Source organism: Brassica rapa, chromosome A09, assembly GCF_000309985.2.
Source record: "Brassica rapa cultivar Chiifu-401-42 chromosome A09, CAAS_Brap_v3.01, whole genome shotgun sequence".
Classification (NCBI taxonomy): domain Eukaryota; kingdom Viridiplantae; phylum Streptophyta; class Magnoliopsida; order Brassicales; family Brassicaceae; genus Brassica; species Brassica rapa.
In genome coordinates, this window is record NC_024803.2 from 28,799,324 (window position 1) to 28,818,404 (window position 19,081).

Below are 19,081 nucleotides of genomic sequence, written 5' to 3' on the forward strand. Positions count from 1 at the left end.
TTTATCCGCGCGTAGCGCGGTTAAAAAATCTAGTTACAAATAAAATATAAAATACGGAGCTTAAAAAACATCTGCCAAGAATCTTTGTGCTGCAGTCTTTGAAAGTTAAAACAGTAAGTAATATAGCTTCACTAGCCAACAGAACTTTGTCTCTACACTGCTGGTTTCAAAAGGATTCTCTTTTAAAGAAGTGAAGAAACAAAGAAAGACTACAAGATAAAAAGAGCTTAATCAAGAAAGATATGTTTGGCAATTGTGACCAAAAGAAGAAGATGCCTATCATCCAGTCTCCTAATACAAATCCACCGGTCTCTCTCTCTCTCTCTCTCTCTCTCTCTCTCTCTCTCTCTCTCTCTCTCTCTCTCTCTCTCTCTCTCTCTCTTAATAATATTGACCCATTTATCTTTTGTTTCTTAGCTTTTGGATCCGAATAATATCCTTTTGTCCTCTCTTTGTTCTCTTGCCTTTAGTTAAACCACACAATCTAAAAACAAAAAATTCTCTCTTCCTCTCTTCTCAGGCAAGTATGCAGAGCAAGAACATGATCGTTTCTCCGTCTCATCAGCAGCAACCGCCTCAACCGCAACTTAAATGCCCTCGTTGCGATTCATCGAACACAAAGTTCTGTTACTACAACAACTACAGCCTCTCTCAGCCGCGGCACTTTTGCAAGGCTTGCAAAAGGTATTGGACACGAGGTGGGACCCTCCGTAACGTTCCCGTAGGCGGTAGCTACCGGAAGAACAAACGTGTGAAAAGGCCAGCAACCACAACCGCAGCTTCCACGGCCTCGACGACTACTTCTTCATCCCCTAATAATCCTCATCATCAGATCTCCCATTTCCCTTCCATGAATCATCATCCCTTGTTCTATGGTTTATCAGATCATGTGAGCAGTTGTAATAGTCTTCCAATGTTTCCAAGCCGTTTCAGTGATCCTCCAAAGACTTCAAGTGGTTTAGAGGGTGAGTTTCCCTCATCTGGTTTTAATGGTCTTGGATTAGGGCTTCCACATCATATGAGTCATGACCAAACCATTAATGGTAGCTTCATCAACAGCTCTACAACAAACAAACCATTTCTTCCCTCGAGTCTATTTGGGTCGTCTGTATCTTCCTCTTCATCTACTCTTCTCCGGCATGCACACAAGCCCATGAACAATAATGGTGAGATGATGGGACAGTCCCATCTCCAAACCCTAGCATCACTTCAAGATCTGCATGTTGGAGGTAACAATGAAGATGTGAACAAAGAAGGAAAGCTTGTTGAGATCTCCGGGGACATGAATGGGTTCATGTCATCATCATCCTTAGATCCTTCAAACTACCACAACATCTGGAATAATGCAAGTGTTTCCAGTGGAGCATGGCTTGATCCAACAAATAATATCGTTGGATCCTCCCTTACCTCCTTGATATAAACCAAAACTTATTGGTTATAACTAGCTAGGGTTTCATCTTCATCACTTTTTCTTTTCTGTTTTGAGATGAGAGAAGAAGCTTGGATCAGAGAGATAAAATCAAGGGCAATGTTGTTCTTGGCCACTATAAATCTCCCTCGGATCCTCTTCATCTCACCATCTCCATCATTTTCATTCGCGTTGTTCAAGAAAAACAAAAGGGGCTCAAGATTGGTTCAAGGTTTACTATGGTTGACTGTTAAGTTCACCCAAGGTAAATTATACTTGTATGTACATAATATGGTCCTGACTTCTATCATCTTTTCTTTTCATCTATGTAATTCTGAGGTCCACCACATGGGTTGGTGTTTCTTTTCACTGGGATTAGGAGGGTATATTTGGGTTAATTTGAGTTTCTCATGGGGCCGGAGAACTCAATAGTTTTCAAGTTTTAGATTTTTTTTGTTTCACTTTTCTTCGTTGGTATGGCTTTCATTGGGTATACAAGCAGCGGGAGGAATGGTGTTTTGTGTTGCTATAACTTTGGTTATTCACGTATGAGTTATGTTATTACGGTTCTTTTGGATGCATGTCTATGTATAATATTATAAATATGTTGTTATCACGATAGATATGGGACGAATATACATGTGCATTACTTGGATTGTCCTAACGGAAAATGTCCTTTGGCTAATGTCAACTGGGAGATTCATGAATATGAAATAAACTCGCACAAACGTCGTCAGTGGATACAATTAGTATACTTAGACCGACAAAGCGGACAAATATTGTAGATATTTTATTCATATAAAATACTGCTCATATTCTTATGTCATATTGATAATTTTGTTCTCTAGCATTTTGGCTACAAGCCTTACAACTCATGGTTCCGTGTATATTACAACCGAGACATATATATATGAGCACAGATTTGGTCCAGGCCTGGAGTTTAGTGAGGTGTCTTTGTAAAGTGGGCACGAGTTCGTTACCAGTTTCTTCATGTCATGTTCTCAGAAATGATTTTCGTACAAGAGTTGGAGACTATTATTCTAAAACATTGTACTGTTTGGACACATTGACTTTTTATCAATTTTTTTGCAGATAATCTACGGATCAAAATTCAATTATCACGCGATTGCACAAAATATCATGATTTTACGATCGATCTCATCTGAAAGTCCTATGTTGAGAAGTATGGGCTATTTGGAATGTGTCTGCCCCGGTTAATGGTTGTTGCATCTCCATCTTTGTAATTATGGATCAGGTGTTGAGGATTGCACACGATTGTACAAAGATATATAGTGTGCATCATGGGTTGTTGGCGACAATAGAAGCTTGGTACTCTGCCATAGCCATCTATCCTTTTCTCAGATAATGTCTTGTTTCGATTGGAAAATCAAAAGTTGGGAAGGCTTCTTGGATAGTATGAGAAGCTTGAAACTCAATAATATTTTTGGAAATTATCAAAGCGTTGCACAAGCACTTAGACTAGCAAGTTTTCATGGGACATACTGCGGGTGTGATTTACTCTCATAGAAGCCCAAGTTGGGTAAGATATTTCTTTTCAGGAACCCAAAGTGTAGTTTAGGATATAATCTTATAAATTCGTATGTGGCATAAGAATGCCCTGTTGGATGAATGAATTCCTTGAGAAGGAAAGTTCAGTCACCATAGTTGCATTCACCCTAACTCAATTCAGTTAACAAAACTCAGTTCAACGAACCAAGTGGTGGTATTCTAGTGGTAATCTCTTGGGGCTCAGCGTGTATCCACCTGGTAGTATTATAGTGGTAATCTCTTGGGGCTCAACGTGTATCCACGTTGATCCTGAATTGATTCTTTCTGGAAACTAAGTTATCATTATTTAGCTAATGTGGACTTGGGCTTTGGTCCAGGTAGTTAACATGGTGGATCGTAACAGATGATCGGTTCTAAAACCCTAGCTGTCAAGAGAGAGAGAGAGAGAGAGAGAGAGAGAGAGAGAGAGAGAGAGAGAGAGAGAGAGAGAGAGAGAGATTTTTAATAGTTTCAAGCCAATGACTGGAGGCTTCTATAGCTCCGACATCGGCTCGTTTGATTCGTTTTGCTTTTTTGTTTCTTTGTTTTGCTTTACTTCATGTAATTTGTTTTTTTTATTGTCAATTAATTTAAATCTGACAAAGTTTTTATTGTTCCTTTGTATGTTTATTCCAATGGATTTGGTAAGACAAAAAAATTTGTTTCAATTGAAACGTTTAGAAAAGTTAATTGACAAATCTACTGCGGATGGCCGATGGGTCTTACCGGTGATGGGTGCTTGCTGCAAACTATGGTTACTTTGAAAGGCAACAAGACATTCTATTGAACAGTAGTAATCTCTTCGAATCTGTTATTATCAATAGAACAATATAAAGAGTTGTCTTGTCTCGGTGACTCCTACTGGAGTATTAAAATGAGAGTGGTGCTTATGGATTAATATGAAGATTATCTTCTTTAAAATTCAACTATTCCAAATGCAATTAAAAGCATCTCCAATGGTGTTACCACCATTAGAGTCCTTATCATTATTAAACTACTTTTTTTTAGAATAATTAAGGACTCTAATCAAAATTGTATGTCCAATGGTGTTCTCCAATTTGGAGTCCTTAAGAATAAAAAATATTAAATTTTAAAACATGTTAAATCTAAAATTTTATTTATTACATGATTAAATATAAAGATACAATAATTATTAATCTTCATCACCAAATTTGTTCCAAATGTTTTCAATCAAATCATTTTTCAATTGTTCATGTATACGCCTATCGCGAACATGATTCCAAATGCCAAGCATATTACTGAGATTTGAAGGCATGTCGGTACTATAAGACATATCCACCCGAGAGCTTTTTTTCCTCTTTCGTGTCGCAAATGATTTTTTTTTCAATCCGGAATAGATACAAGACGGCACCAATCAGACGCGGCCACGTCTCTAAGGACTAAGTCCTTAAACCCCTTATCTACGTTCCAGTCCTTACGAAACTTACCTTACTTAATACTATTTTATTCTGATTAATCTAGGTTTATGTGCTAAGGATTGGTGAAAAATCACTGTTACGGATGCTAGGCCTGGGCGTTCGGTCCCTCCGTCGGATTCGGTTCGGTTTAAACGGGTTTTCGGATTTTCGGATGTAAGCCTAGAAGTCCCATTCGGTTTTTTAAAATTTCCGATACGGTATCGGTTCGGAACCGGTCCGGATAAAGCTCAGAAGATCCGCTTAAACCCGAAATTGAAATGGACCCGGTTCGGTTTCGGGTTTTGTAACCAAAATAACCAAAAAATCCCAAAAAAACCCGAACTACCCATTCATTAACACACCAAAACAGAACAAACTTTACGCTAAAACTTAGAAAGATACTGAAATTGAAAGCCACATAATAGTACTAGAGTATTAGACAACATGAATTAAACCATAAGCAAATCAAAATGCTCAGTCGATTTTGCATCTCCCCACTATGAAAATACAAACGATCGTTAACAGCTTCAGATTCATCTTTTTTGTTATGGTTTCTCAATCAAAAGATGATGTCAAAACCACCAGTAAACATAAAAGCACATATGTAAGTGAATAATAAGAACAAGAAATTACAGATAACAATGAAAAATTAAAGAGAAAACATGCATATAAAAGATGAATTAATGAAAAAAGCGAATCAAAAGACATGCAAATAGAAGATGTTTCTATTGATTTGGAATCAATTAAAAATTTCCAGAAAAACCGAAGAAGAAGAAAGAAAACTTATGAACCTGTGATTGATTTTGATTCTTCTAATTCTCAGGTAAAACATGAGACAGAGAGACAAAGAGATTTATAGTTCCATTTTATTATTATAAGATTGAATCAAAAAACTTTGTTCTTTTGGGATTAGGGTTGGTGGCCGAAAGGAAAACGAGAACAAGAGAGAGAGGAAAATACATAGAAATTATGTAAATGTAACAGCATATAACATAAAGAATAACATAAATCATATATAAGATCGGTTTAGCTCGGGTGCTTCGTTCGGACTCGGTTTACAACCGAACCGATCGGTTATCCGAAAGCCAAGAGGTTAAGACCCATTCGGTATTTAGCATGGATCCGTTACCGATCCGAACCCGCTACTTCGGTACGGGTAAAGGTATGGGCTTCGGGTATAGTTATTTTCGCCCAGGCCTAACGGATGCTTTAAGGAGCTTTTATATGAAAAAAATTTAGTTATCCATACAAAAAATAGATATGTTAGTTTATTTTGAATCCCTACTTGTGTATCCTTTTTCTACATTTGTTTTGTTAGTTCTCATTGTTTAGAACTATTTGCCTAGAAAGCTTAACAATACAATCATGTATAAAAAACAGATGATCGGTCCATCACTTGGCATTAGTCGGAAATCATTCCAAACTCGGACCAGACAGTATAGTAATCAGTTTACTCTTTAACACTAACTGTATTTTTTCCGGAACTGACCGGATCAGTCGATATGTATATCAAACAAAAAACGTGATTCTGTTATTGTATGATTTAGACTGAACATGTGCTCTGTTTTAAGTAAAGTTCTTATGCTGTTTTTCGAGTTTTGTTTATGCTATGTTTTTGGAGTATCTAGACTTTGACTTCAGCTTGCGTGAGCTTTTATTGAATTTCACTTTTGAGGGAAAAAACAGTACTTACTAGCTTCCACTTTTTTTTGTCATCTGAAGATTATATTAAACGGGGTAAACTAGCTTCCAATTTTTTATTACGTGTAGTTTTTACATTTTCAGGACTAGCTTCCACATTTTCCGTATATCACCACATTTTAGATGACATAAGCAATGAATATGGAAACGAAAAAAATACATTTTGGCATGAGAAAAATGCTTATTTTCTGATTGTTCTGGAAATGATTTTAAAATTAAAAACCTTAAATACAAAGTACACACAAAAAGAATGACGAGTTCAAGATTTCATACAAGTACTGCATCCCATACTAATGCAAAGATATAAATACTTATGAATTAACCAAATAGTAATAATTAATTGAATTTTCTTTATTGCTTATAAAATTTATCTCATTTTATAATTTTATGTATACGAAAAATAAATAAAAATATTAAAAATAATAATATGGTGTTTTATTTATTCGTGCAATTTTATATAAAAATATGAACGGTTCACTTATTTATTTTTGGTGTACATCAAGTTGCAGCTATTCTTCAGAGTTAAATTAGAACTGGTTTGAGTTGTAAATAGATAAAATCAGATTAATTTTGTTAAAATGAATTGTGTCCAGATTATTTTTTAGTTTTGTAAAATATGTTTTCTTAATTGTTTTATATTTTCTTATATAGTATTTGAGAACAGTATGAAAAATAAACTAAAGTGTTATCAGTTTTTACCCAAGTTTAGTTTGGATTAACTAATAATTATCCCCAAGTTTAATTTTAATCGTTCAATTTGTTATTTAGTTTAAAGTTAGCTATAACATAAAAAATATATGATTGGATCAGTGATCAAAGATCAATATATGATCTACTTCTATTATTTATCATAACTTTGCATCATTTCTAATTATTTGATATAATAGATATAGTAAAAAAATGTTAACTATTTTATTTGAATATAATAATATATTGACATATTTTTCTTAGGAAATATTTTTAAAAAATATAAATTTATGTTATTAAAGAAACAAATAATAAGGGAAGTTATTATTTCTTATTATTTCAAATATTATAAGTGCAAAAGGAAACAAAAAAATAAAATAAAAATCTTAGTAATGGTATTGTCCAGAATATTTTTAATTCATTAAGGATAATTGTAATTAACTATTCTAAAAATTAATACGAAAGCGACACATAAAATTGACTTATAATAATATTATAGATGTTATCTTTTATGACACAAAGACCACAATACATCAGGAATTTTTTATGGATTCCCAACAGTTTGTGGTTTCAAATCGAATCATGATACTTCATTGAAAAGCCAAGACGGATTCCAGACAGATTTTTCTGACGAAAAATTTTAATACCTGATTCCAAACACTTTGTCTTCCCCATTCGTGTTCCCCATTCTACTCTCTCTCTCTCTCTCTCTCTCTCTCTCTCTCTCTCTCTCTCTCTCTCTCTCTCTCTCTCTCTCTCTCTCTCTCTCTCTCTCTCTCTCTTCTCTCTCTCTCTAAAAGCACGAAACTCTCCTTTGTTGCCATTCTCTATCAAAATTGTCTCCCTCTCTCCCAAAATCATCTCCATTTTTAATGATATTGTTAGATCATGTTAAATTGTAGATTTTACTGATTTGGAAATTAATTTTAACTATTTACACTTTCATATATATGATTAACTATCTTGATTTTACTTATTATTTAGAATTTGAGAGACAATAGAATTTCTAAAACTGGTTTGGGAGTGTATGTTCAGTAATCAGTTGATTATGTCTTATCAATACTTTTTTGAACTTGTTATATTTGCTTATTGTTGAATGTTTTGTTTTTGAACCATGAAAGGTTATTGAATTAAAGATTTTTGTATTTCGTATATTTATTTGGTCATGTATGATTTTAAATTTTGTTCGGATAAAAAAAGTACTTTTTAGGTTTTATGCGTACTTTTTGTAATTTGGATATACATACCCAAAAAATACCGAATCAGTTTTTTTTTTTTAAACTTTGAATACAAAGGAACCAAATCGAGTCAGAATTGATAATATTGGGGTTTTCTTAAAAGCCACACCCCTACTAATCTGAACTGATCAGAATCAATTTCTTTGTGGTTCCTATTTGACTACTAGAAGTGAAAAACTGAATAATCTGAAATCTGAACTAATCGAACTGAACACATATCAGAATCAAATGTGCGTGCCTAGATTAAAAAAAAATCTCTATGTAAAAAAAATATGTTTGTTTGAAAAAAAAAGAATTTAAAGGAAAATAATCATAACTACCAGAGATAGTAGAAGATTGCATACTACTTCAAGTTTTTGACGAGCGGGATCACCTCCACAGAAATGTTATCGCCATTCGCAACAACCTCTCACAAAAAAAATGTTTAATTTGATATACTTATAATAATTTTGTTATTATGCAAAATTTAAATGCTAAATAAAACTATTGTTTTAAAATATAGTTGTTGATTATTTTGGCTCTAACAAAGCGTTATTTTAATGATATGGAAAAAGCGACAAAATATAAAAATTAATGGCATTAATTGAGTTTCTGCAAAATATGAATTACGGTTAGTTAAAAATATTCAAAAATTAATACTGGGTCAAATATTTATCCTTTCTAAAACTCTATTGATTTTTTCTTTTCAAATTTTTAATTCAAATAATTTAGTATATTATGTAAACGAATAAATACAATTCAAAAATATAAATAAAAGGAGAAAAATTGTAATGACTAACTAATTAAAAATTAAAATACGAATGCCACTGAATTCAGTCTCCCCAAATTTTGATATACCATTTCTAAAACCGAATCAGTTTTATTTTTTTTTTAAAGTTTGAATACAAAGGAACCAAATCGAGTCAGAATTGATAATATTGGGGTTTTCTTAAAAGCCACACCCCTACTAATCTGAACTGATCAGAATCAATTTCTTTGTGGTTCCTATTTGACTACTAGAAGTGAAAAACTGAATAATCTGAAATCTGAACTAATCGAACTGAACACATATCAGAATCAAATGTGCGTGCCTAGATTAAAAAAAAAATCTCTATGTAAAAAAAATATGTTTGTTTGAAAAAAAAAAGAATTTAAAGGAAAATAATCAATAACTACCAGAGATAGTAGAAGCTTGCATACTACTTCAAGTTTTTGACGAGCGGGATCACCTCCACAGAAATGTTATCGCCATTCGCAACAACCTCTCACAAAAAAATGTTTAATTTGATATACTTATAATAATTTTGTTATTATGCAAAATTTAAATGCTAAATAAAACTATTGTTTTAAAATATAGTTGTTGATTATTTTGGCTCTAACAAAGCGTTATTTTAATGATATGGAAAAGCGACAAAATATAAACATTAATGGCATTAATTGAGTTTCTGCAAAATATGAATTACGGTTAGTTAAAAATATTCAAAAATTAATACTGGGTCAAATATTTATCCTTTCTAAAACTCTATTGATTTTTTCTTTTCAAATTTTTAATTCAAATAATTTAGTATATTATGTAAACGAATAAATACAATTCAAAAATATAAATAAAAGGAGAAAAATTGTAATGACTAACTAATTAAAAATTAAAATACGAATGCCACTGAATTCAGTCTCCCCCAAATTTTGATATACGATTTCTAAAACTAAAAATATTTGCTTTTCAATGTTTGAATTCATATTACTTCTATGTTTAATAAGGTAGTATGTAGGGATAATTTGCAAAATACCCTATATAGGATTTGAAATTTAAACATTGCATTTTCTAATTTAATTTTTTGAAAACTACACTTCTTTAATTATGAATTGACTTTTTTACCCAAGATATTTCAATAATTAAGATATTAATTCGAAATTAATATATAAATTCGAAATTAATAAAATAATATCAAAATAATTTTGTTTAAGATAAACATGTTATTTTATTATTTATAAAAACAAAGATAAATATGTGAATTATGATTTGTTTTGACTTTATCATGAAGTTTATACAAATTTCCTTTTATTTTTTTTCTTCAACTTATATAAACAAGTCACGTTGTTAAAAGAAAAAGCAAATCACATTTGTCTCCTACTATCTTTTATTTAGTTATATTGAAATTTTGTGTTCGTTGGTTTGACATAGTATCATGATGGGAGGATGAAACTTGCGGGTGTTAAATTGACAGATTTTGAACCGGGAATGGAGATGGAAAAGGAGGGCGAGCTGCCTTTGTCGAAAGTAGCAATTGATGATATCTTCTGATGGAACAGGTTAAGTAGGAAAAATACATTAACAAATGAGCAGTCTCATCATTCAAAATTCAAGTTCTTTTATCTTATCATTCCGCCATTGCTCCTCAGTTACTTCCTAGTCACCTAACACACAAGTTCCACGTTTATGAGGTTTTTGCAGTTGAGATACTAGTACTAGTCACAATAGTAACAATACTAAATATTGCAGGACTTATCCTGTGTCAACATGACATTGTAGTCCCTGATTGTTACAACATTTATAAACTCCAATATTCACATGATTGTTTTCACACCTCCTTGAAGTCTTGTGTTTTTGTGCGTGAATCTTCTCCACGTCTTCTTCGGTTGTCTCTACAACCGGATAATGCCTCCTTTCACTCATAGGTAAGCATATCCTTCTTGTGCCGAGTAGCCTTGCTCTGTTTCTTCCAACATGCGGCCTCTCCCGTGTAGTCGTCTTTAACAAAAGACTCCACACCACTCTCGTTAATGAGCCAGGGGTTATGCGTTTATCTTCTCTATGGCGGGGAGTTTCAGTTATAAGTGTAACAATCTCTTAGGTTATAGTTTAACTACACCACCATGCTGTCTTTTTGACTACTACTGTCTAGTTTCTACCAAATCTATGTTTTTAACTTCTTTAAAGGGTAACAAGTGTTGCAGAGACAAACGGTCTTGGACAAAGTAGGAGCTAAAGAAATACAAAACAAAAAGTAGGAGCTAAATAGTTCTCTCATGGGATCAATCAGATAATAGTATGAAACTAGAACGAGCATTTACAAATTTTGTGGTCTGCAATTTCAGAGTCCATCTACCGCATAAACGACACTTGCGTCGAACTTGAACAGAAGCAGAGTTCTTCAAAAGGTGTAGAACAAATGGAAAACATAACAAATGTTGTGAAAATAATCAACCTTATTACAAAATAAAACCAAAACAATTACCAAAACCTAGAGTAACCAAAACCAAACATTGCAAAAAAAAAATCTAGAACAAACGTCTGGAACAGAACAAACTTCAAATTCCAAAGTCGCAACTGACACGATTGTGTCCTGAACGATGACATCTTGAGCAAGCTTGTTTTCGTGCTTTTTTTTGAGCTGTTGCTTGTTCTCCAAAGCATTCATATCTTCTTTTCACAGGTCTTTCAGCACCTCTTTTAACATCTGGAGGAAAGCATTTATAAGCCACAACATGTGGAGGTATTTCGCTTGCTTACAGCAACTCATCTATGGGTCTTATAATCTCTGAATATGCAGCACACATGTTTGCCTTTGAGTAGTATTGATGCATCAATAACCCAGGGTTAAAGCCTCGACTTGTTGCAGCCTTAGCAGCATGCTTACAAGGGATCTTGTCAACATTAAACACATTACATGTGCAAGTCATTTGTTGAAGATCAACCAAGTAATTTCTTGACCCATCAGTAACCTGAAACTCATGTTGATTTATTGACTGAACATCAAAAGTAGACGCCAAATCACACCTTCTATTGAGCTTCTTTTCAACTTTAGGCGTGAGAGAAGATTTGAGCATCACAGCACTTTCTCGATGGTTGAAAAATCACCGTGTAAGCAGAATTAGAAATTAAAATCTGATTGATGAATCAACAAATCTCTTGAGCTGAGAGGAAGAATCTGTAAAACTAGAGAGAAAGGAAAAAAAATTCAGAAATTGAATGGATATGAGAAGAAGACGAGAAGACGAGACTAGTCTTGCGTTCTTTAATTTTTTTTCAAAATAAAAAAAAAACTTAAGATATATTAAAAATATATGGGAAATATATTGTGTAGTATATTAAAAAGATATTCCCTATTCTCTAACGATTTTCTTTTAAAATAATTTTATAAAAAATTGTTTAATAGGAATTGATAAATATAAAGATTGGGCAATTTGGTAAATTTATATATAGATAAGTGTATTTTTCAGAAAGGTTAAACAAAAGTGCATTTTTCAAATTATATTTTATTGAAGTGCATTTATCCAAATTTTCCCTAGTATTAATTTAGTTGTGGTCAATACTCAATAGGATATTACAGTATATGTAAGGACGATAGTGAAGTAACTCCAAAAAAATACTCCCTCCAGATTTGAATATATGATGTTTAAGGTTGTGCACACATATTAAGAGAAATTAAATACTTACTTTTATCAAATACTTTTGGGTTTTGCTTTTAGTTAGTTTAAAGATTTATTTGAATCCCAATAAAATTCAACCACTTATATTTTTTACATTTTGATTTATATTTTATTTTAAAAACAAAATGCATTAATGAAAAGTAGAACATTATGGGGATGATTGGTTGGGGCTGTAGATGCTCTGGACAGCCAAAATTTAGTCTAGAGCTATATATCTCAACCAATCGAGCTTTGCTTTCCTTAAAAACCTCACAGCAAAAAAATCTCTGCAAAATCAAAATATGGCTGTAGAGAGCTTTATTTCCAGAGCAAAAAAATAGTGCTTTAGAAATCTACAGTAAGGAAAGCTACAGCAAATAAATCTACAGATTAAATTCTACAGCAAAAAATATAAAGCTACAGCACTTACCAATCATCCCCTATACATTTGTATACAAGGGAAAAAACTAAAACATCATATATTCAAATCGGGAGGGAGTAGTAAAGAGCATTCAGTACTCTCTCTCTCTCTCATAAAAACACAGCCAATGACCTTCTCGTGGTCTTCTGTGCCATAAAAATCATTATATACATTCAAACACCAATCTGGCGCCACACACACATACTCTCTTCCTCTCTCTCCTTGTATGAGTGGTGAGATGGTTATCCCTATAAGGTGCAGCATCGAACCATCTGCAACATTTTTACTCGTTTTCTTTTTGTGTGTTTTCCAGCAAGTGTCTCTTCTTCACTCTCCCCAACGACCCTCTCTTCCATTCATAACTCTTTCTCTCTCCGGGCAAAATGGATAACTTCTTGCCCTTTTCCTCTTCTAACGCAAACTTTGTCCAAGAACTCTCAATGGATCTTAACAACAATCGCTCACGCTTATCAACGTTCCCTACTTATGATCATCATCATCAGGCGCAGCCTCGCTCGTTGCAACCCTACTCATATGTTGCATGTCCTGTGGATCAGACGGCGGCTATGAATCCTCAGATCCCGGTTACACAAACCGGAAGTGAGTTCGGTTCTCTGGTTTGTAATCCCGGTTTCGGACAAGCAAGAGGTGGATTTCTTGATCCACACACGGCTAAGATGGCCAGGATCAACAGAAAGAAAGCGATGATAAGATCAAGAAACAATTCTAGCCCTAACTCTAGTTCGAATGAGCTGGTTGGTTCAAGGAGACAAGTGGTTCTTACCATGAAAAATAATGCCGAGATAGCAGCAAGGAAAGATCTCTATCGATATCCCTCATTCGATAACAAGGTTTGTTCCAAATATTAGATATTTTCGATTTTATATATATATAAAACTTGATCAAACGTTTTGGATTTTGTGGTTGACTGTAGAAGCTTAGGGTTTTGCTGGTGAAACACTTGAAGAACAGCGATGTTGGATCACTTGGGAGGATCGTTCTACCAAAGGTGTGTAAATTCTTACAATTCTTTTATCCATCGTTTTCGTTAAGGTGTAAAGATAAAATAAATTTTATAGGTAAAACATTAATATGAAATAGTTAACTTTAATATGAAATAGTTATCAATCACGTAACTACGAAATTTGAAACCTCAATTCCATGGAAAAGTTTTAGAAAAGTAATATGGTTTCAGGATTTGGCTGGCCCCTTTTTCAAAGAAGGTTTGTGGAACAAAAGTACATAAGTCATTGCGGCCACAAACTCTCATTAAGAAATTTCACTGAGATTTTTTCTAACATTTCATTCCATTTTTAAAATATAGTAGTAGTATATTTAGCGATTTCGTGGTTTAACCAATTACAAGTTCAGTCTCTAAAAACAACACGGAAAACAAGGGGAATGTGAAACATGACAACAAAATGTAGAATGTAGTAAAGTTGTTTATAGTATTTGTGTTTGTTCAAGTACGAATTTTTATGACATTTTTATAGATTTTTAGTTTAGGAAGAATATGGATTGTTTGTAAATTCTAACTAAGCTGATTTATTTAAAGATATCTGGAGTTTGAAGGATTAACAAATTCTTCAAGTTTTGGAGTGAAAAAATCTAAATAGATTCAATATAGTTTCCTTTTTGTAACCAATAAGGAAAAGACATGAGTGATAGAACATGAGAAATAATCAATTTTATTCTACTACTAGATAAAGTGAAACTGTTTATATGAATTTATTCCAAAATGATGCTGAAGAAAAATAAAGTCGTCTATTTGCCTTTCCTAATTAATTGACTCTTAAATGGTATACCTCGAAATCATTATGGGAAAGTATCAAGAAACAAAAAAAAACAATTTGGAAAAGAGGTTCAACGATATTTACTTGATACTGACTGAAACAAATTATAATTGTCTGTTATCTGTCTTAATTAAAACAGTAAGAAAGTCATTTTTCGATAAGAAAAGTCATTAAATAATCCCTTAAATAAGTCATGGCTTTGGAACGCAGAGAGAAGCTGAAGGGAATCTTCCGGAGCTATCTACTAAAGAAGGAATGATAGTAGACATGAGAGATGCGGACTCTATGCAGAATTGGTCTTTCAAATACAAGTTAAGTCTCGTTTTCATCTCTTATATGAACTCAATTATATTCACAAAAGCAATTTATTAATCGTTTTATTTTACCAATGGGTTATAACAATCTTTTAAGCTCACTTTTTGATGATTTCAAGTTAGAATTTTTATCAATGTCAATTTAATGTCATACTTAAAAAAGCTTGTATCACTGTGAACATAGGTTCTGGTCCAATAACAAGAGCAGAATGTATGTCCTTGAAAACACAGGTAATTAAGGAGCTACTATATTCTTTTTAAAGTATACTACTTATTTAAACTATTTTATTATAATACGTTTTTCCTTTTGTCTTAAAAATTAAAGGACAATTTGTGACTGAAAAAAGAGTTGAGATTGGAGATTTTTTAACAATCTACGAGGACGAAAGCAAGAATCTCGTGAGCTCTCTTATTAACTCTCTTTTCTTGTTTTATTTTAAAAAAGACAAAACTCTAAAATAAACTAATAATGATTGATTAGCAGTCCGAAATTGGAAATTTAAAAAGTGAGCCATTAAATTGTGTTTGTTAAGCATCTAGACAAAAACTTATTGCCTTTTTGACCTTTTCTGTCGATGATAGCTGTCCGTATAAGGAAGGTACTATAAGAATTTCAAACCTTAGTTTTAATATACTACTGAAAATCGATTCTTTATTCTTTTCTTTTTTTTGCTAAACTGAAAATTAAAGACATGATATATTCTTTCAAAAAAAGATGTGAAATATATGAGGGTGACTAGTATTAATTTAAATTTTATGTTTAATAAAATGCTTCTTCTATTTACTCATATTTTTATTCTACTATTTTGCTAAGTAGGGAGTGATGTAATATGTTTTTCTCTAGAAAAGTTGTTCTTTTTATCAGCCAATTTGTTTGGTTTGACTACATAAACTCTTTGTTGACAAAAAAAAAGCCTACATAAACTCTTCCAAATTAACAAACTGTTTTTAGGATTTGATTTCATATCAGAAATAATTTCTTTTAGAAAAATATTATTTTTATTTATCTAAATTTTTTCAATTTTGAAGATAATTTATTTCTCCATTATTTTCGACAAAGTTCAAATTTAATAAAAATATTTAGTATACTATTTTCTAGTTATCCTCACAAAATACTTTTTATTAGCATAATAATATAATGTGCAAAATTTAGTTCATACGTACTTGAATTTTATAACTAAGACAAATTGTTTTGTAATTAGAAACCTGTAAATGACATATTGGCATTTAACTGAGTAGGAGTAGTGTTTTGGTTCAAAAACATGGAACTTATTTACTACTCTACAGTTTTTCATAGGTTATTTAATTTTCCTTTGGATATTAAATAATCTAATATTTATAATATTTAAATCTCCTAACTTTTTCAGTTGTTAATCATTTATAAATTCAGCCAATTGCTAAGACACCTTAAAGCATGATTAACCTCGGTTTTTTAGCCGGGATTCTTAACTCATGATTTGACATTTTTTTATATATTTTTTGGTTAAGAAACAGTTTTTTTATCTCTTATTTAAGAGACGGTTCTTAGCTATTCTTAGTTAAAATCCAAAAAAAGTTAAGAATCGTCTCTTATCCAAAATTAAGAACCCCAGTTAAAAGACTGGAGTTAATCATGGTCTTATATATGCATGTTTTGTTTGTTTGGTCTTACTGCAGTACTTCTCCATAAGAAAGCACGCAGACAAACCAAATGAAGGAAGAGAAGATGAGTCGATGGAAGCCAACGACATGAACTTCTACGAAGATATTGCGTTTGATTTCATACCAAAAGATGAAGACGAAGATTCTATTGCAATGCTCATCGGAAATCTAAATGATCACTATCCCAACCCAAACAATCGTATGGACCTCCCAATCGATCTTCATCAGCATCATCAAGCCACCTCATTGCCACCTGCGGATTACATGACCAATCCTCAGTATGGTGGTTCCTCCAATGATCTCATGAGCTTTAACGACTTCGTATGGTGATGCGATTGAAGTTGATATAGCTATATAGAAGTGGTATAAAAAATTTAAAAAGAAAAGATTATCGCTCATCATATTCATATCTATCTATTGATAAAGTATTTTTGTCAATCTATTATTTATGAAAAATAATATTAGTTACATATATAAGTTTCATTTGGGTTTTATAAAGCATAAGAGATAATAGACGAAAATATAATTCAGGAATTAAAAAAAAAACAATATTTGGGTTCATCCCTAAGATGAATGGTTAAATTTACCTCACTTTTTATAATCAACCAAAGTGCCATGTAAAATTAATTAAAAAGATAATAATTTTAAAAAAAAAAAATGGCTGAAAAAATCAGCACTGACATTAACACCGTCTACAAAACCCGAAATCTAAAATCTAAACCTTAAACCTTAAATCTTAAACTCTAATTCCTAAACCTAAAAAAACTTTAAACCATAAACCCTAAATACTAAATACTAAACTCTAAACCCAAAGCTCTAAACCATAAATCCTAAACCATCAATCCTAAACCTTAAACTCTAAACCATAAATCCTAAACCCTAAACCCAAAACTCTAAACTATAAATTCGAACCCTGATCAAGTGATGGATTTAGGGTTTAATTTAGAGTTGTGTTTTTTGGGTTTAGGGTTTAGGATTTAGGATTTAGGGTTAGGTTTTTGGGTTTAGGGTTTAAGATTTTGGGTTTAGAATTTAGGGTTAAGAGTTTTGGATTTAGAGTTTAGGATTTAGAGTTTTGGGTTTAGGATTTGGGGTTTAAAGTTTAGGTTTTAGGTTTAGGGTTTAGATTTTTGATTTTTAAAGTTTCGGGTTTTGCAGACGGCTTTAACGTTGGTGTTATTTTTCTCAGCCACTTTTTTTTTTAATTAATCGTGCATGACAATTTGGTTGGTTAGGTGAATTTAACTATTCACTAGGCCTGAGCATTCGGGTCCTCGGGTCGGGTTCGGGTCGGGTCGTCTCGGGTCCGGGTCCTTCAGATCTTAGAGTTTAGGACCCGATAGGATAATTTGAAAATTTCGGTTTCGGATCGGTTCGGGTTGTTTCGGGTTCGGGTAAAGGATATAGGAACCGGTAATACCCAAGTATTTTCGGGTCATACAACTTTTCGGGTCGGTTCTCGGGTTTTCGGGTCTTTTAAGGATTTTCGGGTATTTTTAATGGTTTACGGGTCGGTTTTCTTCATTCTCGGTTCGGGTTTGTAATATTCGGGTCCATAATACCCTATATACCTGAGCTTTACCCTATATTTCTGTAAAAACCTGAAATGAATTGTTATGTAAAAAAGTTTAAAACGAGCAATAAGATTAATGATTCTAATCTTTCTATGACAATTTTCAAACTTCATACTTCATTAAAAACAACAAATTCATAACAATACCACAACTTAGTAGCAGAATGACAATATAAAGTTTTACCATAAGAAGTTTTAAACATGATGAGTGCAAATTCAAAAACAAAAACAACAACAACAAACCAACAACATTCAATAGTCTCAGTCTCGAACTTTTGAATCTTCTACCAGCAACATTCAACCTTGAAACACAGGTTCAAATTCTGTAACAAAAAGATCAATGCAACAAGTCAATACCAAAATACAAAACATAATGCCATACGAATTAAAGAGTTTAAAAACCAGAATTATACCTCTCATAAGATCATCTTGCTCCTCTATCAGCTTAAGCATTTGTTCCTTTCCTTTGATTCCTTTTTCTTTGAGTCTAATCTCGCATTTGAGCCACTGCTCCGTGCACATTAGTACTTCAATCATAAAATGCGTCAAACAGCTTCTGCTTGGGTCTAAAATTCGTCCACTGGTGCTGAAGGCAGATTCAGATGCAACTGAACTCACTTGCATTGCAAGTACATCCTTAGCTAACGTTGACAGAACCGGATACTTTCCACTATTAACCCTCCAGAAAGAGAGTACATCATACTCTGCAACAATGACAAGCTTATTCATCTTCTCAGGATTTGTTCCAAATGGATTCCAATACTTGCCAAGCTTCACTAACATGTTTGCTGCCTTAGACCTTAAAATCTCATCAGGACCAGGAGCAGTGCTTAAAGCACTAATGTTCCTTGTTACTGTGATGATCGCATGATACAACTTATGCGCAGTAACATGATTTGTTGCAGACAGAGTCAAAGTAGCCTGGTAGAAAATAATTAAGAACTGGACTA

The 19,081-nt window shown here is 32.7% G+C and overlaps 2 protein-coding genes and 1 long non-coding RNA gene across 4 annotated transcripts; 2 read left to right on the forward strand and 1 right to left on the reverse strand.

Annotated features, from left to right (window-relative positions):
• Nucleotides 1-227: 227 nt before the first annotated feature.
• Nucleotides 228-1,978, forward strand: LOC103838966 (dof zinc finger protein DOF1.4). Its single transcript, XM_009115430.3, has 2 exons — nt 228-308; nt 521-1,978. Exons 1-2 carry the CDS (start codon nt 243-245, stop codon nt 1,418-1,420), a joined length of 966 nt encoding a protein of 321 aa, XP_009113678.2. The 5' UTR covers nt 228-242; the 3' UTR covers nt 1,421-1,978.
• On the reverse strand, nt 1,797-3,371 carry LOC117128103. The gene is made up of 2 exons (XR_004451274.1): nt 3,220-3,371; nt 1,797-3,172 (listed from the first exon to the last, which is right to left on the reverse strand). It is a non-coding gene; the product is annotated as an uncharacterized LOC117128103 (long non-coding RNA).
• A 4,969-nt stretch (nt 3,372-8,340) lies between these two features.
• Nucleotides 8,341-17,258, forward strand: LOC103838968 (B3 domain-containing transcription factor LEC2). Of its 2 annotated transcripts, XM_033279762.1 has the most exons (7): nt 8,341-9,220; nt 9,738-13,661; nt 13,745-13,819; nt 14,814-14,914; nt 15,102-15,148; nt 15,243-15,316; nt 16,574-17,258. In XM_033279762.1, exons 2-7 carry the CDS (start codon nt 13,194-13,196, stop codon nt 16,886-16,888), a joined length of 1,080 nt encoding a protein of 359 aa, XP_033135653.1. In that variant the 5' UTR covers nt 8,341-9,220; nt 9,738-13,193; the 3' UTR covers nt 16,889-17,258. The 2 variants fall into 2 exon arrangements, with proteins under 2 accessions (XP_033135653.1, XP_033135652.1); XM_033279761.1 differs by having other exon boundaries at nt 8,341-13,661.
• Nucleotides 17,259-19,081: the final 1,823 nt, after the last annotated feature.